Here is a 25,058-nt window from a genome sequence, read left to right on the forward strand (position 1 = left end):
TTTGAAAAGAGTGTGTGTTCTGCTGTCATTTGGTGGAGTAATCTATAAATGTCGATTATATCCTGTTGGTTGATGGTGTTGTTGAGTTCTTCTCTATCCTTGATGATTTTCTGTCTAGTTGTTCTACCTATTTGTTGATGGAGGAATTTGAAATCTCCAACTGTAATTGTGAGTTTGTTTGTTTCTTCTTTCAGTTCTATCAGTTTTGCTTCACATAGTTTGTAGCTTTTTTGTATAATGTATACACATTTAGGATTGCTATGTCTTCTTAGTGGATTGGCCCTTTTATCACTATGTAATGTCCCTCACATTACCATTATATAATATCCCATATTTTTGCTTACTATGTTCTTTCTTCCTTCCTGGTGTTCCAGGGTTCCTTCTTTTAGAGTTTCTTTTCTATTAAAAGAACTTCCTTCAGCCATTCTTTTGGGGAAGGTCAGTGAATGACAAAGTCTCTCAGTTTTCCTTCATCTACGAATGCCTCATTTCCCCTTTATTCCTGAAGAATATTTTCACTTGACGTAGGGTTCTGGATTACAGTTCTTTTCCCTTTCTTTCTTTCTTTCTTTCTTTCTTTCTTTCTTTCTTTCTTTCTCTCTTTCTTTCTCTCTTTCTTTCTCTCTTTCTTTCTCTCTTTCTTTTCTTTCTTTCGTTGCGTTGGGTCTTCGTTGCTGCATGTGGGCTTTCTCTAGTTTCGTCAATGGGGGGCTACTCTTCATGCGGGATTCTCGTTGCAGTGGTTTCTCTTGTTGCGGAGCTTGGGCTTTAGGCACACGGGCTTCAGTAGTTGTGGCATGTGAGCTCAGTAGTTGTGGCTCATGGGCTCTAGAGCGCAGGCTCAGTAGTTGTGGCACATGGGCTTAGTTGCTGTGCAGCATGTGGGATCTTCCCGGACCAGGGCTTGAACCTGTGTCCCCTGCATTGGCAGGCGGATTCTTAACCACTGCACCACCAGGGAAGTCCCCACTGAGCTTTTTATTTTGGTTGTATTTTTCTTTTTTTTTTTTTTGCAGTACGCGGGCCTCTCATTGTTGTGGCCTCTCCTGTTGCGGAGCACACGCTCCGGACTCGCAGGCTCAGCGGCCATGGCTCACGGGCCTAGCCGCTCTGCGGCATGTGGGATCTTCCCGGACCGGGGCACGAACCCGTGTCCCCTGCATCGGCAGGCGGACTCTCAACCACTGTGCCACCAGGGAAGCCCTCGGTTGTATTTTTCAATTCTAAAACTTCCACTTGGTTCTTCCTCATATCTTCTGTTTCTGTGCTGATATTTTATTTATTTGCTGTGGCTTTCTAATTTTTTTAATCTGTTTCAAGCATATTAATAATTACTCGTTGAAGGATTTTTACAATGGCTGGTTTAAAATCTTTGTCAGGTAATTCTAACATCTCTGTCATCTTGGTATTGGCATCTATTGCTTCTTTTTTCTTTCAGTTTGAGATCTTCCTGGGTTTGGACATGTTGTGTGATTTCCAATTGGAACCCGGATATTTGCATACTTTATTGAGATTCTGGATCCTATTTAATCTTTCCATTTTAGTTGGCTTTCTTTGACACCACTCCAGTAGGAAGGGAGGGATGCTGCCTCATTACTGCCAAGTGGAAGTGGAAGTCTAGGTGACCCACTCGACCTCTGTTGACACTTGAGGGTGGGGCACTTCTTTTTACTGCTGGGTGGATGTGGGAGTTCCAGTGTCTCTACTGACACCACAGGACAGGAGGGTGATGATTACAGGCTCTCAGGGATGAAAGTCCTTATTCTGTACTTGGCCTTTTCTGACTCCACCCAGGTAGCATATTGGGTACCTTGTTACAGCCCTGCGAAGGTGGAAGTCTGGGCTCCCCACAGGGTCTTTGCTGGTGTGGAAGAGGGTGAGGCCACAGTTTTTTCTATGGTGTATGGCTGGAGTAGAGTGTTTTTTGTCTAAAGATTTTCTGTCTTTCTAGGCTGTTCCTTTTCTGGTCCTTTGTCTAGAGAATGCAGGCTTTTGTTGAGGCTTCTTTTTGATCTGTGCTTCTTGGTATTCCTGGATTGCCAGTTTCTTCTGCTTTAAGTCCGAGATACATCAAAAAAGAAAATCCAGGGGGCTTCCCTGGTGGCGCAGTGGTTGAGAGACTGCCTGCCGATGCAGGGGACACGGGTTTGTGCCCCAGTCCAGGAAGATCCCACATTCTGTGGACTGGCTGGGCCCGTGAGCCATGGCCGCTGAGCCTGCGCATCCGGAGCCTGTGCTCCACAACGGGAGAGGCCACAACAGTGAGAGGCCCGCGTACCACAAAAAAAAAAAAAAAAAAAAAAAAATCCAGGGGACTCACCACTATGTCATTGCTTAAGTCCCAAGGTCCCTAGCCAGTCTGCTTCTTCTCTCCAAACTTTCAGAGTCCTCTTATATTTTTTTAAAACAAATAATGTCTAGAGTTTTTTGTTGTACTTAGCAGGAGGATTGGGAAAATGCTTCTTAGACGTCTGTATATTGATTTTGAGTTAGGGACTGTTTGTTTTCAGTAGCCTTGTCCCTTAGTCTTTTCCATCATGGCTTCTTCCATCTCTTTTATGCCTGAAGTCCTTTTCTGCTCCTAGATGAGACAGTCCCCATCCATATTCTTCCCTTGTACTCCTCCACTCTGCTGGGTTACTACTTTGTGACTCTCTTCTCTTCTCAAACCCCTACCCTCTCAGGAGATGACCTGGCTTTTTAAAATTATTATTATTAATTAATTAATTTATTTTTGGCTGCGTTGAATCTTCGTTGTTGTGCACGGGCTTTCTCTAGTTGCGGCAAGTGGGGGCTACTCTTCGTTGCAGTGCGCAGGCTTCTCATTGTGATGGCTTCTCTTGTTGCAGAGCATGGGCTCTAGGTGTGCGGGCTTCAGTAGTTGTGGCATGCGGGCTCAGTAGTTGTGGCTCATGGGCTCTAGAGCGCACGCTCAGTAGTTGTGGCGCACAGGCTTAGTTGCTCCACGGCATGTGGGATCTTCCCGGACCAGGGCTCGAACCCGTGTCCCCTGCATTGGCAGGTGGATTCTTAACCACTGCACCACCAGGGAAGTCCCCTGGCTTTCTACTTTACTGAGAAAACTGAAACCACCAGAGGAGGACTTTACCAGATGCCCTCCACTGCCTCCACTCACTCACTGGCATCTAACTACATCTGTGGCTGCCTGGCTGTTTCCACCACGAATGGCCCATGCTTCTGTTTGACCCCACATCCTATCCCCTCTTGCCCATCCAGAGACCTTGCTTCAACAATTCTTCTTTCTCTCTCCTTGAACATCAGTTTTTGCTCTCCAATGGATTGTTCTCTTCAGCAATAGCGTAAATATTCTTGTATTTTCACCTTAAAAATACAAACTTCTCTCTATTTTACCTTCCACATCTATTTCTGTGCTTCCTGTCTTTGCTCCCCTTTACATCAAAATTCTTTGAAGAAGTTTTCTGTTTTTTTCCTACTCTTTGTCTCTAGTCCCCCTTCTCTAATTGTCAAACGCATATCAGACTGGCTTTTGCCTCACAACTCCAACAAAAGTACTTTTGTCAAGATCACCAGTGACCTTTTTTTAAAAAATTTTTTAATTAATTTATTTTTGGCTGCGTCGGGTCTTAGTTGCAGTGTGCGGGCTCTTTGTTACGGCACATGGGCTTCTTTCTAGTTGCAGCAGGTGGCCTTAGTTGCCCCGTGGCATGTGGGATCTTTGTTCCCCAACCAGGGATCGAACCCACGTCCCCTGCACTGGAAGGCAGATTCTTAACCACTGGACCACCAGAGATGTCCCACCAGTGACTTTTACACTAAATCCAATGTTCAGTTCTTGGGCCTGGACATTGATCCATCTTGATCCATAAACAGAATTGGACTCAGCTGGTCCCCCATCTTCCTTGAAGATCTATCTTCACTTGGCTTCTCTCCTGACTTTCCTCCTACCTACTTGGCTGCTCCTTTTCTATGTCCGTTGTTGGTTTATCCTCATCTTCTCAATCTTTTAATGTTCATGTGCACAAGGCTCAGTCATATTACACTCATCTTGTTGATGATTTCTTCTTGTCTCATGAGTTTTAGACACCATCTGTATAATAATGATTTTCCAGTTTATGTCTCCAACTCAGACTTTTCCTGAACTCTGGACTAGTTTATCCAACATTTCCGTTGGATGCTAGTAGGCACCTCAGAGTCACCATGTGCAAAACTGAACTCCTGGTCTTCCTCAATACCTGCTTTATCTACAACCTTCTGTAGCTCGGTTGGTGGCAATACCATCTATCTAGTTGTTCAGCCCTAAAACCCAGGAGTTCTCCTAGATTGTACACTTTATCCCACTGTACATATCCTATTTGTTGAACAGTTAAGCTGGCTTTCAAAATACCACAAATCTATCCTGTCCCATCACCTCCGTTGCAACTACATTGCTCCAGGTCACCTTCAGCACTGGCCTGGATGACTGTGAGGGCCTCCTCACTTGTTTCCCTGCTTACAGTCTATACCACACATAAGTGAGAAAATTCTGTTAATATGTCAATTCCATGCCCAGTCCTCTTTGGCCCCCCCAGGTCACTGTGAGTCAGCTCCAGCATCCTCTGGTAACGTGGGCCTCTGTGCCATTCCTCAGATACACCAGGCTCACATGTGCTGGGATCATCTGGGGAAGTTATATTTAAAAAAAAAAAAAAATTGATATTCAATTGACATTGTCTTAAATTTATTATTTTTAGAAAAATTGACATCTTCCTGATTGAAAACCTTTCCTAACAGAACTATGACTCTCTTTTTATTTACCTCTTCTTTTATGTCCCTTGGAAAGGTTTTAGAGTTTTATTTATGCAAATCCTATTGCTTGATGCACATATATTTTATTGCTTTTTTTTTCTTTTCCTAAGAACATTCTTTATTCCTTAAACAAGTCACACCTCCTGTGATTTCATTGGAAAAACAGAAACTGGAAGAAGTATTTCTGTAACTTTATCAGAGGAACACAGATCAATGTATTTAAAGGAATGCTTAACTTGAGTTTAGACATGTAAATCAGTTTAGGAGACATTGTGTACTATCTAGCGTATTCAAGTTTTGCTACTTGAAAGTTGACTATGAATTGATTTTTCTACCTTAATTTAACTAATAAATTTCTAGTCATACCTACTATATTCCTGGCAAGGGGCTAGAGATATCATGATCAACAAGGCCACGTTTTTGCTCTTGGGAATCTCATAGACTTGATTTTCTTCTCCAGTACAAGCCAAGCTCTATAAAAAGAGCTAGTTTAAGACATTGCAGATTTCATGAAGGTAGGCACTCACTTTAAAGAACAGCCTTTAAAACTCTTGAGTCCACGCAATTATTTATCTTGTACTCATTGAAGTTATTAGGTACCTAATAAAAAATACCGAGAGGTTGCACGGTAAGGAATATTTCACCTAAATATGCAATATTAGACCAATGAACATGGACTGTCATAGTTGTAGCATTATGGAGAGTTCTGGATTAGGTGCAGGTGCCCCTTCAAGAAAACTTGATTTATTTATTTATTTATTTATTTATTTTTTTGCGGTTCGCGGGCCTCTCACTGTTGTGGCCTCTCCCGTTGCGGAGCACAGACTCTGACGCGCAGGCTCAGCGGCCATGGCTCATGGGCCTAGCCGCTCCGCAGCATGTGGGATCTTCCCAGACCGGAGCACGAACCCGTGTCCCCTGCATCGGCAGGCGGACTCTCAACCACTGTGCCACTAGGGAAGCCCTGGAGTATAATTCTTTATTGCTATTAGAATGGGATTCTTTTCCATTATTTTTCAACTAGTTATTGTTTGTATGTACAAAAATTTATTGGACTTATATATTTATTTTGTAAGTATTTCTCCTTGGAACTATTAAATCTGAACTCTCTTTCCAGCTTTAACTACTCTTTGGTTGATGCCCTTGTGTGTTCGGATTCCTCTTGACTCTGTACTTGCTGTGGATCCTACATGGGGCTGTCTTTCTCTCAGATCTTTTGTGGGATACCTCCTGCCTGCCCTCAGGCTCTTGGCTCTTAGGCCCTGGAGCCCAGAGACTAGGATAGGGGGCCTCTCCTTGGCCCTCTCCTGGCTCTACATAAGACCTCTATCCAGGCATTTAGAGCTCTGAATACAATTTCCAGTTCACCTTCTTTTAACCAAGCTTCATGATCAGTTAGAGCTTGGAGTGGATTTAGTAGTCAATAGATATTTGTTGAAGGAATAAGTGATTGACTGAAGTATTTGTCTCCTCCCTTCTAGACTGCCAACTAGCTTTTTTTATTTTTCCAACTAGCTTTATCGGGAATGCTCTTGTATTTGGGAACTTATTTTTCAACGTATTTTCCATCTCCTCTGTTGATTTTTTTTTCTAGTCAATTTGTTTATATTTTGTCATATATTCACCTAGCCTTATTTCATAGTAACTTCCACCAATATTGTACCTTCTAAATAACTATCAATTTGACAATGATAGTTATATTATTTCATTGGTCTAATGCATAATGACCACTCCCACACTCACTATGTAATCTTCTGTAACCTGCTAGGTTTGTTGACTTTGATGTTGCTGTTGCTGACTTGATGACTCTTTCCTCCCTCTCAGATTCAAGCTTCTTCAGGGGAGACCAAGTATACTGGTGCCTTGGACTGTGTAAAGAAGCTATACAAGGAGGCTGGGATCCGAGGCATCTACAAAGGGACTGTGCTCACCCTCATGCGAGGTAACCTTTGAGGCCCTCCATCTGAGGTGATTTGCCACAGAGGGTCTTGCCTGGATCTCCCGACGAGCCTTGGCACCATACATGCCACAGCTCTGACAGGGCTGGCACTGTGTGTCCTGGTTTTAGGCCATCTTACCTCTGGCCAGCATGGACACACATGAGGATGGGGGACCCTCCATCCTTCTGATAGGCTGGCCGTCAAGGATGGAAATCATGAGCTTGGCAGTCGGAGGGGAGTAGCAAGTGGAAATCGTGGCTGGAGGGATGAGTGGGAAGAAAGAATGACTTAGAAGCAGTGGAGCTCTTTTTGGCTTGAGAGGCATGTCCTATTGGGGTAGCAATAGAAGAGGCAGAGACAGCTCTACCCTTGTCCTGAGATGACAGCTTGGGGGAAGGTCAGATGTTAGCTCGTTTATAACTGCTTGGAGTGGGCATATTAGTGGGGACCACTCAGAGGGCCTTTGAAGATGAAATAATGTCGTGCATGTTAGCGCTCACTCACACCAGTGCTCGCCCCAGAGCAGCATCTGATCACTGCAAAGTGATTATTGCAAATAGGAAGTGCTGCTGAGGAGCTTCTCAGGAAACCTTCAAGGGTCCAAAGCCAAGCTTGGTCCTTCTAAGATCAGGAAATCTGCGAGAATTTTATATCATTTAATTTACCTCTTTATTGCCACTAACAGATGTTCCAGCCAGTGGGATGTATTTCATGACATATGAATGGCTGAAAAATATCCTTACTCCAGAGGAAAAGAGGTGAGGAGAACAGAAGAACTTAGAAGCCACTTTGCCCAATCATGGGTAGGTTGCCATTTCCTGTTAGTGGATCTGAAGGCAGAAGTGGGACTTGCTTCTGTCTCCATGTCCACTTTCCTATTGTTGCTGTTGAGGCCCAGCTAATACTAATACCCTTTACCCTGTGCCTCACCCGGTGGAGGAAGTGTTTGAAACAAGTGCATGAAACCTCCTTCAACGAGTGGCAGCTACCATGTCACAGGAGCTTTGGCCTTGGACCTCCTCCCTCCAGCCGGTTTCTCCCTCTCTGTGGCTGCCCTGTCTGCACAGGAGGGATGGTCTGAACACCACTGTCACAGCCTTTGTCTGACTGGGGCTGTTTGGTATTCTGCAGTGTCAGTGAGCTCAGCGTGCCTCGGATCCTGGTGGCTGGGGGCATCGCAGGGATCTTCAACTGGGCTGTGGCAATCCCTCCAGACGTGCTCAAGTCCCGCTTCCAGACTGGTTAGTAGAGGAGAGTGGGGTAGATGGGGTTGGAGTGGGTCCCAGAACTGGTTGCCCCTGTGGTACAGAGTTCTTAAGGCCCTAGGGATACTCAATCTCCACAGTAGCACTCAGCATCTCTCTGGCCAACATTCTCCCTTGCAGTCATTTGTGTTCTAGGAATGCTAGACTCATTTTCTTTTTTTTTGCAGTACGCGGGCCTCTCACTGCTGTGGCCTCTCCCGTTGTGGAGCACAGGCTCCGGACACGCAGGCTCAGCGGCCATGGCTCACGGGCCTAGCTGCTCTGCAGCATGTGGGATCTTCCCGGACCGGGGCACGAACCCGTGTCCCCTGCATCGACAGGCAGACTCTCAACCACTGCGCCACCAGGGAAGCCCCAGACTCATTTTCTTGTCAGCCTAAACATAAAATAAGTGAGAGAAGGACCTCCCTGGCAGTCCAGTGGTTAAGACTCCTCGCTTCCACTGCAGGGGGCACACGTTCAGTCCCTGGTCAGGGAACTAAAATCCCACATGCCGTGCAGTGTGGCCCAAAAAAAGAAAAGTAGTAGAGAAGAAGTCAAATCAACCTTCCTTCCCTCACATGAGCAGAAGGACTGTTTCATTCTTCATTCCCTTCTCCACTCCCTTGGCACCAGTAATCCAGACATTTGTATTTGTTTGTCCCAAGGTGAACTGTGTTGTCTGTGGACTGGTCCCAGATGACCTGCAAAGTGTCCTCTCGCTGGTGCTGTGGCCCTGCAGGAAGACTTGACTACAATATTGTCCCCATGTAGGTCACCATGGTCAGGTCAGGAAGCTTCCTGAAGCCTTAACAGTTGCTTTCTGCCCACAGCACCTCCTGGGAAATATCCTAATGGCTTCAGAGATGTGCTGAGGGAGCTGATCCAGAATGAAGGAATCACATCCTTGTATAAGGGGTTCAATGCAGTGATGATCCGAGCCTTCCCAGCCAATGCGGTGAGTGACTGGCAGGGGCTGTGCTTTCCCTTTGGGGCTCAGAGCAGGGTGCAGGTGGGCTGACTTTTGCTTGCTTCTGGGATTGAATTGGGGGCTCAGTTTTTCCAAATCCCACCCTCAGTCAGAGCCTCCTTATTTGTTCCCTTTCCTGAAACTGTCAGGAAGATTTGCCTTTGTGATCCTCTGAGGTGAGGAGCTTTGATTTCCTGGCCTGGCCATCAGAAGTGGGCAGTTGTGGGACATGCATTTTCTTTCCCTTTTAGGAATGAGAAAGCATAGCTTGATTCCGTGACCTGAGGTGGGAGATTAGGAAGGGGTTTTGGTCCTGACAGGGCCAGTCAAGCACAGTGCTGGGGTCTCTGTGAATAGTCACAACTCCTGTTGGCTTTTCTCTTCCTTCCAACCCCTTCTCAGGCCTGTTTCCTTGGCTTTGAAGTTGCCATGAAGTTCCTTAATTGGGCCATGCCCAACTTGTGAGGCTGAAGGCTGCTCAAGGCTTCAGGATGCTGGAAGCTGTCATCGAGGAGGAACAGTGGGCAGGACTAGGCTGTCCTGAAGTGTGAGGGGAGGGGCATGGTGGGATGTGAGCTCTGTGCACGGACTCAATGGTTGAGACCATTGTCTTAATGACATCCTCTTCCTGGTATAATTTGCCATTTTGCAACTTGAATCCACTCTAGTCAATTTAAGGGAACTCATGAGGATTTGGAGATGGAGTAAGTAGCTTCTAGACCAGATACTGTCTGTGGCCAGAATGCTGTCTACTAGTTGACCACTGGCCCTACTACACCCAAAATACTCCTTGAGAAAGAGGGAATCTCAGCCTCTCACTGGAGATACTATGCATGTTTTCAGCCATCTGACCAGGAACTGGGGCCTTCTTTGATCCCTAGCCAGGAACACTCACCAGATTTCCAGGGTATCATCTAATCCTGGCCTGCACATGGGAATGTGGACTTGAGGCCCACATCTGTCTGTCCAAGTGGACTGAGCAAATGTGCCTAGGGGTAGATAGCCTGTTAACAGTCAGGTTTTTTTTTTTTTTAATGCATGCAAGTAATCAAAATTAAAACTAGAGTAGCCTAATTTCCAGGAGTAGGTGGAGAGCTTTCCCTCCTACACAGTGAGGAGGAGAATTTTGAACCGACAGTCCCAGCTTGCTAGGATAAGTGAGAAAGCCCAGGGTGTAGGAAGGCTCTTTTTGCACACTCTTTTCTCATGAGAGCACCCTATTTTAACAGGAAATAATAAATATTGTTTCTAATTTTTGCATTGTGTGAAATTTTTTTCTTTTGATTCTGGGTCATTTCAGCAAGCAGCCTCTGTGGCCTTGGTGGAGGCTGTTAGGGATCCAGTATCCTTCCCTGGTTCTTCAGGCAGGGGTTCTAGCAAGAGAAAGAGGAGCAAGTTTTGGCCAGCCCAGCCTTCCCTGACTGCCCCAGCTCCAGCTGCTGGAGGGTGAGGTGGGGTGGGGTGGGATGGGGCAACGTGATTGGTAACTGTTCCCATAGCTCTCAGTGCAAGCCTGGCATGCAGGCCCCCACAGGGTCGAGCCTGAAGCCCATCCCTTCATTCCTTCACCTCTCTGCCCTCAGCCATGGGTGTCTTAGCTGACGGATGGAGAGTCAATTGTTCTAAAAGGCCAAAAGCAATCCTGAGTTTTCATATGTACTTTGGGGTCACTGTGTGATCTGATGTCTGGAATTACTAATCAGGCTGATGATGATGACCAGGTGCAGCTGGAGGAGGTGAGGGAGTCATAATGGAGAGTCACAAGCTAGTCTGTCCTTGGCTGGGGGAGGGAGAGGCTGCCAGAGCTGGGCTTCTCTGGTGTTGTTCCATCTGGCAGTCACAGTTCTGGCACTTCCCGCCTCACTGCAGCTGCACAGAGATCCTTGGACTTTGGCTTTAGAGCTATCACTCAGTGTAAATGGGTGAGAGGGGAAGGGACCCACCCCCATCTGGGAGTGGGTGTGGCCAAGCTGGCTGGAAGCTGAAGATTTGGTGGTTTAAGGAAGGAGAATTTATTTCTGGGAAGATATTTCTGGATGATGGTCAAGTAAAAAAATAACAATTTTAGGGATGAAAATTGTGTGCACTCTGCCTGGGAAGATTAATTCAGTGTTATGCTTTTCCCCTCTCATGCTGCAGGATATCTTTGTTTAATCTCTCACTGATTTGGAGATGGCCACATATGTGTCTCCTGGAGCTCTTCTAGGCACTGCCCAGTCCTTGAGACAGTCCTGAAACCTCGGCCTTTTCCCAGGAGCTCCTCTGAGTGCATTTGCATTCTAACCAAATGCCAGCCATTCCCATGGCTCAGGATCACTTTTACAGTCTCTGCTTCTGGATAATTTACCCTTTGAAACAGCTTCCATTTTAAAATGGAATATTTGGATTCCTTGATATTAGTGGTGGTAAATTCTTCTACTCCTTTGGGTATTCAATAGATGTTAAGTCAAATAAGGAAGTGCCTGGAGGCATATTTGTGAAGGGAGCAGAGCAGATGGTGAGTAACTCCCTCCTGGCTGGCACTTTCTGTTTATGATGCACTTTGAAATGCCACCTGTTCCTGATATATCTCTTCTCTCCCTGACTGGGGGTATGGGTAGGGGAGAGATTGGGGCCCTCCCAAGCAATTTCTCGGACTGTCACAGTCAGCCTTAAGTAGAAGCCAGTGATTGTTAAAACAACCAGCCAGTGATAACAGCCTCATCCAGGCACAAAGAAGAGTATGATCGCGTCAAAGGTAAAGGACAGAGGGCAGGTTGTTTTAACCTATTAGAAGCAATAGTAGCACCATTTCTGCTGTAAGGTCATGGCATCTCTACCCACAGTTCTTTTACCACAATTCTTTTGAGGCTAGAACCCCTTATTCGTTTTCCAGCCGCTTCATGGATTCATTCTCATCTCTTTACCCCATGTAACTCAGTGTTTAATGGGTAGTGATTTATACCCCCATTTTCAGATGTGGAAGCCAAAGCTCAGACAGGGTAAACTGACCTACCAAGATCATTGGCAAATTGATAACAGAGTGTGGACAATAGAGTAGTGTCTGGGTGTCCACAGGCCTGAAGAAAGGCTTGTGATGCTATCAGAGGCTGTCCTCAGACTGCTTGATCTAAACTCCAAGAGGCCTGTCTGTACTGTAGGGTCAAAGCCCAGGCAGCTGGCCTGTGAGTCAGGCTAGGGGTGGCACACAGAGTCCCAACAGGCACTGGGAAGGCCCCAGGGCCAAGTGCTCGCTGAGTGCTCCTTTTTCTGCTTTCTTTGCTCTAGTCAGCATGCAGGCCTGTAGCTCTCCAGCCAGGCTCTCCCTTGCTTCCCAGGTTCTGTTCTTGCCCTGAGATGTCTAGAGGCAGACGCTAGGTCCACTGCAGAGACTGACACTTTCTCAGGACGGTGTCCCAGGGAGGGGCTAGCTCTTAGGTGCAGAAATAGGCAGCCCAGGAATTAACTGCTCCCTTGAGCATGGACGCTTGTTAAAATAACTGGACCAAAGGCAGTGGCCTCATGGGGGCGGCATTATGAAGGCTGAAATACAGCTTGGGTTAGGGCAAAGGAAATATAGCCCACTTCCCCACTCCCCCCTGTCCACTAGAGGCTAATGGACGTTTCTAAGGCAAAATAGAAACTGATGGTGGTACATAATAAACATCCTGGTAGGACTGGACCAGGGAGCTGGCATGTAGAGGTGGTCAGATGACCAACAAGTCCCAGGAGATGGGTGGGGGACTGGAGGGGCATAGAGAAGCAGCCCCTTTGGGCAGAGAAGAGGGAGGTGTTCCTGCTGAAGCTGAGTCCCCCACGTAGGTAGAGGGCATCAGAGGACAGAAAGTGTGTAAACCAGGGGGCCTGGGCCAAGAGCAGGCTGTCTTCCAGAGAAGTCTGGGGGAGTATGGGCATCTACCTTCTTCCTGGAAGGAGAGGAAAAAAACCTTTTAAATAATAAACCTGTCAAGAGTACATGAAACAGGGAGAGGGAGGAATAAATTGGGAGATTGGGACTAACATATACACACTACTATATATAAAATAGATAACTAATAAGAACCTGCTGTATAGCACAGGGAACTCTACTCAATACTCTGTAATGGCCTATATGGGAAAAGAATCTTAAAAAAAATAAAAAAGAGTACATGAAACAACTGTTTCATTGGAAATAGCAGTTGGTACCCTACCCACGTTCATTTTCACCAGACTTACTGCTGTTGGACTAGACATGTGCCCCACCTGTGTTACTCAGCATAGTTGTGAACACTTCTGAGAACTGGCCCCATCGTGTCCATGTCTGCCTGAGGTTGGTGGTGTGGCAGTCTGTGCAAGATGATGACTACATGCTGGGTAGTGAGTAGGACTGGGGTAGGCTGAGCGCCTGTCAGGGCTCTAGGGCCTCCTTTTCTCTACCATGGATGCTGTATTTCTCTTGCTTTTGAGGGTCTCTGCTCTTGACCTTTTCTACCCACCATTACTTGCTGTTGGCAGCTGTTTCCCAGTTACTGGCTGCCTGTGGGTTTGGTTGCCATGGTAACCCCCAGTGGTGCAGCTGAACAGGCTTGAATGAAGGTGGTCCTAGAAGGGTAAGGGTAGAAGATGGGGGCTCAGGCCCCTCGTATTCTGTCTTGTTCCAGGGCTGTATTCTTTTGCCAGCTCAACTGGGCATTCATGAAGGCCCTTGGAACTCCCCTTGCTATTGAAGGGTTTCCCAGAAGGGGCAGAGATAGATCCCTGCTCTGGGGACCAGGTGCAAGGGGAGGGGAGTCAAGTTGGACCTGGAGGCTGGCTCTCCATCCTTACTTTGAGGCTGGTCTTGGAGACAGGTAAGGAGCAGCTATGGGGTTCCTGATTTCAATGGCCCTCATTTCCTCCAGGCCTAAGGATGCCTTTGAATGCCATGTTTGCTAGATGGATGGATGGCCAAGCTGTGGGGTATCTGAGAACAAGTCACGAGGAGCAACCTTCTGGCAGAGGCTGTCAGGGGTTCCTTGGAGTGACGGGGAGAACCTGCCTGCAGCCAGCTCTGTTGTCAGTCCTGGAGTAGCCTCCTCCTACCCTATTTTGCAACTGAAGTTAGAGTCCTAGCTGTACAGGTGCCTGCCCCTCTGTCAAACATGTAAAGCCTGACAAGTGGGCAAACTAGAGAGTGGAGTTACGAATTTGCCTTTCCAAAGGGTTAGTGGTAGGACTGCTTGAAGTGGGTCAGATCCCCAGGTGTGGCAGTGCAGTGGGAGTCCCATCCAGGTTTCCTGGGTATGGGCTGACTCCTGGAAAACTTGGAAGGGTCAGTCTACCCACGAGCAGAGAAGAATTGAGGTACTCTGTCCCTCCAGCTCCTCATTGCTTGTACTTAGTGAAGTCTTCATATTCTGAGATCAGAAGCATAGCTTTGAAGCAAAGGATCCTAGTTCTGAGCCTGAGGTCAGGAGAGCAGTTTCACTGGCTCTTCTTGCTGTGTGGAAAGTTATCATTCATTCATTCATTCATTCAGTAAATCTTCTCCAAGACTGTGCAGTAAGGACCCAGCAGGGAACAAGTTGGACACTACCCCTTCCCTAACAGAGTTGATGGTCCAGGACTCCTCCCAGGAGTCAAGAAACTTGTTTAGGGAGACACTGCTGTTTAGAATCACAGGCTTACCTGGCCTAGAGCTTGGGTGGCTTCTGCATCAGTGGGGATCGGGTATTCCTCTTTCTAGAAGCTCAGTTCCCAGAAGCACTGAACTCCTGGTTGTGTGCCAAGTCAATATGAGAGGTCCAAGTGGGGATTTTAATTAATACTGGGTAATTACCAGGTGGAGCTTAACCATCCCAAATGCCTTACAGGTTCCCAAGGCTACCTCTAGTCACTTTATGGCTGGGCCCAGCAAAGACATGGAGGACTTTGTCCTATGCCTACTGGGCCTTTGGTCAGTACCTAGGCTATGGTATGGACATACCAGGAAGGTTTCCACCTTTTTCTATTCCCTTCCAATCTGGTGTGGGTGAAGGGGCAGCTTGGGAAATAGCATGGCCTCTCCAGTTTGCCTATGCCCTCTCCCCAGGGGCAAAGGATTAACAGTGCCTTGTGGTCTGCTCAACACCATCAAGCAATGCTGGCCCAGGGCCCAGGGTGAAGTATGGGGAGAGTAGGGGTGTGCAGACCTAGTCCTGGGAATCCTGGTGGGAATGCTCAAGAGGAGAAACAGGCACAGTGGTCATTCCTGCCCTGGGCGTTTATTCCCGTTTCTCAAGGAACATGTTTGGCCTACTGAGTTCTTCCAGGCTTATTTATCTGCCTTTGGCTCCCAAATTACTATATCACTGAAACTCCTACTACCTACAAGGGCTTCCTCCTTTGACATCTCAACGACCTCCTGCCGGACTTCTGAGGGTCCTATGGTCATGCCACTATGCCTCCCAGCGGTCAGGGTGGTTCTGACTTTACCATGCCTTTGCGCTTGCTGTCCTCTATGCCCACATGGCTCTCCTCCAGATCTTCCTGTGGTTAGATCCTACCCAGGCCTCGGAGTCAGCTTGAATGTCCCCCCCCTAAAGTGGGCCCTCTTGTTTTCCACCATAGCCAGAACCACACCGGGGTGGTAATGTGCATGCTTGCATCTGGCTCTCAGCTGTGTCCCTGGAGCCTAGTAAGGGCTGACAAACGGTTGGATCTTAGAGTGTATTGAAATTAGAAATGAAAGGTGAGAGGCAGTAACGACGCCGCTTAGCGGGTAGACCACTCATTTCCTGCCCCTGGACTGGAGACTGCCCGGGCAGCCTGGCTGGCGGCCGGCCCACTGGCGCACGCGCACTGAGGGCCGGCGCTCGGCGAGAGCGCGCACGCCCGCGGCCGCGTGCGTCACAACCTGGGCTCCTGCCCCGCCCATCCAGCTCTCCCGCTCGTCTGTGCCCGAGGCGGCGGCGGCTGCCTAGTGACCGCGGCGGCGGCACCAGGCCAGCCGGAGCAGTGTAGGGTGGTGCGGCCCTGAAACGCAGACCCGGACAAAGGGCGGCGTGGCGCGAGGAAGACCCGACCCGGGTCGCGCGTGAGGGGACCTCGCGGGCGCGGGGCGAGAGTCCGGCGTGAGGGAGCGTCCAGGCGGTGGCCGCCGGCGGCTGGGTCCCGCCTGCCGCCGCCGGCATGAGCCACATCCAGATCCCTCCCGGGCTCACAGAGCTGCTGCAGGGCTACACCGTGGAGGTGTTGCGGCAGCAGCCGCCCGACCTTGTCGACTTCGCGGTGGACTACTTCACCCGCCTGCGCGAGGCCCGCTCCAGAGCCTCCACCCCGCCCGCCGCCCCTCCTTCCGGCTCCCAGGGTCTAGAGCCCGGCCCTGGCCTTGTCGCCGATGCGATCGCGGACAGCGAGTCGGAGGACGAAGAGGACTTGGACGGTAGGCGGAGGGCTGGGCCGAGGTTCTCGGTGGGGGGCACGGAGGGAGCGGTGCCGAGGGTCTCTAGAGACCTAGGAGGGGCTGCTGGGGGCCAGGCCCGCAACACTGGGCCGTGGGACCTTGGAGCCCTCGAGCGGAGTTTGTCCGGATTCCCCCAGCCGCCGGCGTGAGCGCGGCGTGGGCCACTTCCAAATTGAGCTCGGCGGTCCTGCGAGCTCTAGAGCGCACAGAGCGAGTTGTGAGGTACAGCTCGAGGGAAACGTGCGCGCTTTCGGCCCGCGTCCTGGCGCGGGGCCCGAGGGGCGTGGAGCCCACGGCCACCTAGCCTCGGCTGGAGATCCTTCATGCAGTTTCGTTCCGAAGAGAACATTCACATCCACTGATTCGTATTTCCTAACCAGGACGGTAACTTTGGAAAGAATTCATTTTGTGAAAAGTTATTGTGAAAAACTTTAAGCATAGACAAAAATAGGAAAAGTGAAATGAACCTTCTATATGCCAATACCCACATTACACAGTTGGAATATCTGTCACAAATGTTTCATTTGTACCTTTTTTTTTTCTCCTTTGCTGAAGAATTTTAAAGCATATCCCAGTATTTCACCCTTGAATACTTGAGTATGCATTTCTTAATGTTGACCCTGAGTGTGTGTGTGTATATATATATATATATATATATATATATATATATATAATTTTTTTTTTAATTTGGCTAAAATGATTGGATCAAATTCGGTGAGGGTAAACAATAACTTTTTCTCGCATATGGGGTGCAGGAAAGAAGACAAGTAACACTTGTACATCTGAGTTAAGCAAGATAGTCAAAAAGCATTTCCATTTTCCGTGATTGCTTCAACACAGGCTTTGTCAATTTAATAGAATTACCCTACTTTTGAACAGCCAAAATTTAACAAAACAATGAAAACATTTGAGAGGCAAAGTTAGAGTGTTAGTGTTATTGGATCATACTGAAAAAAACCTAACAACCTAGTTCTGAGTTGAATCCACATTCAAGTTAGGCTGGCAGAGAGTTAATTATTGGTCATCGCTGTTGGACGTTGTAAGCTTCAGTGTTCTGGATAACTTCCCTAAGTTTATTCATGCTAAGAGTGGAGATTTCTCTATCATGTTTCCCTTGACTTAATGCACATTAAATTATGAGTTTTTCACCTTAAACCTGGAAATCAGAAATTATTTTCCAACTCTCTGTCACAGAATTGCTTTGTGGTCTAAGACAAGCTGTGGAACCTGTTTGATTTCAAATTTACTTATCTTTAAAATAGGGTTCGTGACAACAATCTCACAACAATCTCAACAATTTCACTGTCATAACAATAAATCACAAAGCTGTAACTTGCTTTGCAACAGTTTTTATGTACACAAAACATCAGTAGTTTAGCTATTAGTCCCAGATGAGTCAAACAGGGTTTACAAGCTTTATGTTATGTCTTCATTCTTTGTCCTCTTTAATATCTTTTTCAAAGTTGAATTGACTTAAATCTTTGTAACCCTATGCTTTATTTTATTGGTATTTAAATTTTTTGTTTGTTTATATCTCTTCAGTGACTGTGCTAAGTGTATTATAGAAATCAACACAAGGTGAACTTCTATTTACAGATAATAACTTAAAAATACATGGCGCACAGTGAGATACCACTTCACACCCATGAGGATGACTATTATGAAAAAAATAAAGAAAACTTGAGGGTTCTAATTCCTCCCCATCCTTGTCAACACTCATTATCTTTATTATGATAGCCAGCCTAGTGGGTAGGAAGTATTATAGTACCTCACTGTAGTTTTGCTTTGCAGTTCCATAATGATGTTGAGCATCTTTCCATGTGTTTGTCGGTCATTTGTGTATGTTCTTTGAAGAAATGTCTATTCTGAGCCTTTGTCCATTTTTTAATTGGTTTATTTGTGTTTTTATTATTAAGTTTAAGTGTTCTCTGTATATTCTAAACAAATCCTTTAACAGATATATGACTTTAAAATATTTTCTGTCATTTAGTGGGTTGTTTTACATTTTTTTAATATAAATTAATTTATTTGGCTGTGTTGGGTCTTAGTTGTGGCACACGGGATCTTCGTTGCAGCATGCAGGATCTATCATTGCAGTGTGTGGGCTTCTCTCTAGTCGTGGTGCGCGGGCTCTAGAGCACGTGGGCTCAGTACTTGCAGCGTGCGGGCTCTCTAGTTGTGGCACGCGGGTTTTCTCTCTTCAGTTGTGGTGTGCGGGTTTTCTCTCTTCAGTTGTGGTGTGCGGGTTTTCTCTCTTCAGTTGTGGTGTGCGGGCTCCAGAGCGTGTGGGCTCTGTAGTTGTTGTGCGGGGGCTCCAGAGTGCGTGGGCTCTGTAGTTTGCTGCACAGGGGCTCTCTAGTTGAGGCGTGTGAGCTCAGTAGTTGCCCTGTGGCATGTGGGATTTTAGTTCCCTGACCAGGGATCAAACTCGTGTCCCCTGCATTGGAAGGAGGGTTCTTTACCAATGGACCACCAGGGAAGTTCCACTTCATTCTTTTATATGTGGATATCCAGTTGTTCCAGCACCACTTATTAAAAAGACTATTCTTGGTGGACTTCCCTGGTGGCGCAGTGGTTAACAATCTGCCTGCTAGTGCAGGGGAAACGGGTTTGATCCCTGGTCCTGAAAGATCTCACATGCCTTGGAGCAGCTAAGCCTGTGCGCCATAGCTAGTGAGCCTGCGCTCTAAGACCGCGAGCCACAACTACGGAGCCTATGTGCCTCGACTGCTGAAGCCTGTGCACTCTAGAGACCACATGCTGCAACTACCGAAGTCCCTGTGCTCTAGGGCCCGCGTGCTCCAACTACTGAAGCCTGCACGCCTAGAGCCTGTACCCTGCAACAAGAGAAGCCACCACGATGAGAAGCCCGTGCACTGCAACTAAAGAGTAGCCCCCGCTCACTGCAACTAGAGAAAACCCGCACGCAGCAACGAAGACCCAACACAGCCAAAAAAAACAAAAAATTAAAATAAAAAGACTATTCCTTCCCCATTTAATTGTCTTGGTACTCTTGTTGAAAATCAATTGACTGTAAATGTGAGAGCCTGTTTTGAACTCGTGGTTCTATTCCATTGATCTATATATCTGTCTGTATGCCACTACTACACTGTTTGATTACTGTAGATTTGTGGTAGTTTTGGAATCAGGAAATGTGAATTCTCCAACTTTGTTCTTTTTCAAAGTTGTTTTGGCTATTTGCAGTTCCATATGAATTTTAGGATTAGTTTGTCGATTTCTGCAAAGAGGCCATCTGGGATTTTGACAGAAATTCCTTCGAATTTGTAGATTAATTTGGAGAGTATTGCCTTTTTACAACGTTAAGTCTTCTGATTTATGAGTATGGGATGTCTTCCCATTTATTTAGATCTTCTTTAATTTCTAAATTAAAGAACTACAAATGTTTGATTGGTTCAATATGGTGGAGTAGAAGGACGTGCTCTCACTCCCTCTTGCGAGAGCACCGGAGCCACAACTAACTGCTGAACGCTCATCCATAGGAAGACACTGGAATTCACCAAAAAAGATACCCCACATCCAAAGACAAAGGAGAAGCCACAATGAGACCATAGGAGGGGTGCAATCACAATAAAATCAAATCCATAACTGCTGGGTGGGTGACTCACAAATGGGAGAACACTTATACCACAGAAGGCAACCGACTGGAGTGAAGGTTCTGAGCCCAATGTCAGGCTTCCCAACCTGGGGGTCCGGCAAAGGGAGGAGGAATTCCTAGAGAATCCGCCTTTGAAGGCTAGTGGGATTTGATTGCAGGACTTCGACAGGACTGGGGGAAACAGAGACTCAACTCTTGCAGGACACACACAAAGTAGTGTGCACATTGAGACCCAGGAGAAGGAGCAGTGACCCCATAGGAGACTGAACCAGACCTACCTGCTAGTGTTGGAGGGTCTCCTGCAGAGGCAGGGGGCGGGGGTCTGTGTCTCACCATGAGGACAAGGACACTGGCAGTAGAAGTTCTGGGAAGTACTCCTTGGCGTGAGCCCTCCCAGAGTCTGCCATTAGCCCCACCAAAGAGCCCAGGTAGACTCTAGTGTTGGGTCGCCTCAGGCCAAACCACCAACAATGAGGGAACCCAGCTCCACCCATCAGCAGACAAGCGGATTAAAGTTTTACTGAGCTCTGCACACCAGCGCAACAGCCAGCTCTACCCACCACCAGTCCCTCCCATCAGGAAACTTGCACAAGCCTCTTAGATAGCCTCATCCACTAGAGGGCAGACAGCAAAAGAAAGAACAGTCCTGCAGCCTGTGGAACAAAAACCACATTCACAGAAAGATAGACAAGATGAAAAGGCAGAGGGCTATGTACCAGATGAAGGAACAAGATAAAACGCCAGAAAAACAACTAAATGAAGTGGAGATTGGCAACCTTCCAGAAAAAGAATTCAGAATAATGATAGTGAAGATGATCCAGGACCTCAGAAAAAGAATGGAGGCGAAGATTGAGAAGATGCAAGAAATGTTTAACAAGGACCTAGAAGAATTAAAGAACAAACAAACAGAGAGGAACGGTACAATAACTGAAATGAAAAATACACTAGAAGGAATCAATAGCAGAATAACTGAGGCAGAAGAACGGATAAGTGACCTACCTGGAAGACAGTATGGTGGAATTCACTGCTGCAGAACAGAATAGAAAAAAGAATGAAAAGAAATGAAGACAGCCTAAGAGACCTCTGAAACATTAAATGCAACAACATTCACATATAGGGGTTCCCGGAGGAGGAGGGAGAGAAAAGACCTGAGAAAATATTTGAAGAGATTATAGTCGAAAACTTCCCTAACATGGGAAAGGAAATAGCCACCCAAGTCCAGGAAGCGTAGAGAGTCCCATACAGGATAAACCCAAGGAGAAACATGCCGAGACACATAGTAATCAAATTGGCAAAAATTAAAGACAAAGAAAAATTATTGAAAGCAGCAAGGGAAAAATGACAAATAACATACAAGGGAACTCCCATAAGGTAAACAGCTGATTTCTCAGCAGAAACTCTACAAGCCAGAAGGGAGTGGCATGACATATTTAAAGTGATGAAAGGGAAGAACCTACAACCAAGATTACTCTACCCAGTAAGGATCTCATTCAGATTTGATGGAGAAATCAAAAGCTTTACAGACAAGCAAAAGCTAAGAGAATTCAGCACCATCAAACCAGCTCTACAGCAAATGCTAAAGGAACTTCTCTAAGTGAGAAACACAAGGGAAGAAAAGGACCTACAAAAACAAACCCAAAACGATTAAGAAATTGGTAATAGGAACATACATATCGATAATTACCTTAAACTTGAATGGATTAAATGCTCCAACCAAAAGACACAGGCTCGCTGAATGGATACAAAAACAAGACCCATATATATGCTGTCTACAAGAGACCCACTTCAGACCTAGGGACACATACAGACTGAAAGTGAGGGGATGGAAAAAGATATTCCATGCAAATGGAAATCAAAAGAAAGCTGGAGTAGCAATACTCATATCAGATAAAATAGGCTTTAAAATAAAGAATGTTACAAGAGACAAGGAAGGACACTACATAATGATCAAGGGATCAATCCAAGAAGAAGAAATAACAATTATAAATATATATGCACCCAACATAGGAGCACCTCAATACATAAGGCAACTGCTAACACCTCTAAAAGAGAAAATCGACAGTAACATGATAATAGTGGGGGATTTTAACACCTCACTTACACCAATGGAAAGATCATCCACACATAAACTTAATAAGGAAACACAAGCTTTAAATGACACAATAGACCAGATAGATTTAACTGATATTTATAGGACATTCCATCCAAAAACAGCAGATTACACTTTCTTCTCAAGTGCACACAGAACATTCTCCAGGATAGATCTCACATCTTGGGTCACAAATCAAGCCTCAGTAAATTTAAGAAAATTGAAATTGTATCAAGCGTCTTTTCTGACCACAACGCTATGAGATTAGAAATCAATTACAGGGAAGAAAGACGTAAAAACCACAAACAATTCATAACTAAATAACCAAGAGATCATTGAAGAAATGAAAAAAAAAAAGAACTACAAATGTTTTGTGGTTCTCAGAATATAAGTTTTGCACTTCTTTGTTAAATTTATTCCTAAGTAATTTATTTCTTTTGGTGTGATTGTAAATGGAATTGTTTTCTTAATTTCTTTTTCAGATTGCTCATTGCAAGTGTATAGAAATACAGTTAATTTTTCAAATATTGACCTTGTATCTTGCAGCCTTGCTGAACTTGAGTTTTGTAGTTGTTTAGTGGATTCCTTAGGATATTTCCCCAGCATTTTTTATTGCACAGTATATATCACATAACAGTAGGAGTTGGTCTAAATTGCATTAGTGGAACTTTTTGGGGACTTGCTTAACAATAATATTCCTGCAGTTCACATATCTGGATCTTTCCGCAGGATTTTGACACTGTTGAACCAGCCCCCTTTGAAACTGCCTCCCTCCTTGGCATCTGTGTCTTTATTCCCCTTAGTCTTCATCCACCACTTGGCCTCCTTTCTGCCCTTTAAATGTTTGTTGATGATCCCCAAAATTTAGTTTGTTACCATTTCTCCCTCAGTGAGCAATTCTCTTCCTGAGCATTTTTTTACTGCCTTGAACCTGAACTTTCAAAATCAAAACTACAGCTCAAAACTTGGTCTACTAGACACGCAACTATTTATGCTCATCTTGTTGGCTCATCACCTCTCATTCATCTGTCAAACTCATGAAGCCTAAATGATGTTAACCTGTCACACTGCTGTTTCTTCTAATTTCTTCAGCAAGAAACCCAGGAATCAGTCACTTTCTCCTTCTCTCTCTCTCTTTCTCTCATTTAATGTCTGGGCTCCCCCATCTTCTCCTTCCCTACTGTCCCTGCCTTGAGTTTGGTTTTTATTGATTCTTAACTGGATGCACCTGAGCATCCCATAGGTCTCCCACTCATCTCTCCTCTGCCCCATCTATTCTCTACACCATCACCACAATCAGCTTTCTTTCCTTTTTCTTCCTTTTAAAAAATTGTGGTAAAATATACATAATGTAAAATTTGCCACTTTAACCGTTTTAAGTGTACAGTTCAGTGGCATTAAGTACATTCACAATGTTGTGCAATCACCTTTTTCAGTTAAGTAAACTTTTTCTGAAGTAAAACATATATGCAAAAGGGGATACAAATCATAAATATGCAGCTTGATTGTTTATAAAGTGTACACACTGTGTATCCCATCAACTAGATCAAGGAATATCAGCTGGAGGAGACCTTCACATAAAGAGCATAAATTTTACATAATTGTAACCATAAATACAGTTCTGCAATTAGGACAGCTAGCATTTATTAAGCCTTTATTCTGTATTAGTCTCAGTGTTCAGTGATTTATTTGCATTATTGCATTGAATCCTCCTGATCTTTTAAGGTAGGGATAATAGTTATCTCCATTTTACAGATGAGGAAACTGAGGCCTAGAGATTTTCCAAGACCATATCATAAGCAGTGTTTCACTCTAGGCTGGAGTTTATGTCATTATACTGTTCATATTATTTCATGCCTGAAATGCTTCTCATTTTTTTCTTGCCTTATTTATTTTTTACAGAAAAGGCTGTAAGCATTTAAAAATTTCTTCACATAGATGTCATAATGAATTTTTTATTGTCGTAGAATATATATAAAATTTACATTGTTACCATTTTAAACTATACAGTTCAGGAGCATTAAGTACATTATTTTGTGTAACCATCACCACTATTTTGTTCTTCTTTTTCAAGACTGTTTTGGGTTTTTAGGACTCCTTGCAATTCCCTATGAATTTTAGGATCAGCTTTTCCATTTCTGCCAGATAAGGCCTGTTTTCTTAAATTTCATCTTCAGATTGTTGATTGTGAATATATATAACTACACCTGATTTTTTTTAATTTTATATCTTTATTGGAGTATAATTGCTTTACAATGGTGTGTTAGTTTCTGCTTTATAAAAAAGTGAATTAGTTATACATATACATACGTTCCCATATCTCTTCCCTCTTGCATCTCCCTTCCTCCCACCCTCCCTATCCCACCCCTCTAGGTGGTAACAAAGCACCGAGCTGATCTCCCTGTGCTATGCGGCTGCTTCCCACTAGCTAGCTATTTTACGTTTGGTAATGTATATATGTCCATGCCTCTCTCTCGCTTTGTCACAGCTTACCCTTCCCCCTCCCCATATCCTCAAGTCCATTCTCTAGTAGGTCTGTGTCTTTATTCCTGTCTTACCCCTAGGTTCTTCATGACATTTTTTTTCTTAAATTCCATATATATGTGTTAGCATACGGTATTTGTCTTTCTCTTTCTGAATTACTTCACTCTGTATGACAGACTCTAGGTCCATCCACCTCATTACAAATAGCTCAATTTCGTTTCTTTTTATGGCTGAGTAATATTCCATTGTATATATGTGCCACATCTTCTTTATCCATTCATCCGATAATGGACACTTAGGTTGTTTCCATCTCCGGGCTATTGTAAATAGAGCTGCAATGAACATTTTGGTACATGACTCTTTTTGAATTATGGTTTTCTCAGGGTATATGCCCAGTAGTGGAATTGCTGGGTCATATGGTAGTTCTATTTGTAGTTTTTTAAGGAACCTCCGTACTGTTCTCCACAGTGGCTGTATCAATTTACGTTCCCACCAACAGTGCAAGAGGGTTCCCTTTTCTCCACACCCTCTCCAGCATTTATTGTTTCTAGATTTTTTGATGATGGC

General features: G+C 45.4%; 2 protein-coding genes across 2 annotated transcripts in view; both read left to right on the top strand.

The window, feature by feature from the left end:
* Positions 1-10,145, top strand: part of SLC25A20 (solute carrier family 25 member 20) — a 29,658-nt gene extending 19,513 nt beyond the window's left edge. Inside the window, exons 5-9 of the mRNA XM_082848705.1 lie at positions 6,592-6,709; positions 7,393-7,465; positions 7,839-7,948; positions 8,785-8,909; positions 9,324-10,145. Coding sequence (XP_082704831.1) covers positions 6,592-6,709; positions 7,393-7,465; positions 7,839-7,948; positions 8,785-8,909; positions 9,324-9,386 — 489 coding nt within the window. The 3' untranslated portion in view covers positions 9,387-10,145. The remainder of the gene's footprint in view (positions 1-6,591; positions 6,710-7,392; positions 7,466-7,838; positions 7,949-8,784; positions 8,910-9,323) is intronic.
* A 5,662-nt stretch (positions 10,146-15,807) lies between these two features.
* PRKAR2A (protein kinase cAMP-dependent type II regulatory subunit alpha) overlaps positions 15,808-25,058 on the top strand; it is a 73,454-nt gene continuing 64,203 nt past the window's right edge. The window contains exon 1 of the mRNA XM_082847244.1: positions 15,808-16,281. Within this exon, the coding sequence (XP_082703370.1) occupies positions 16,029-16,281 (253 nt within the window). The 5' untranslated portion in view covers positions 15,808-16,028. The remainder of the gene's footprint in view (positions 16,282-25,058) is intronic.

This window comes from Leucopleurus acutus (assembly GCF_964270905.1).
Source record: "Leucopleurus acutus genome assembly, chromosome: 10".
Taxonomy (NCBI): domain Eukaryota; kingdom Metazoa; phylum Chordata; class Mammalia; order Artiodactyla; family Delphinidae; genus Leucopleurus; species Leucopleurus acutus.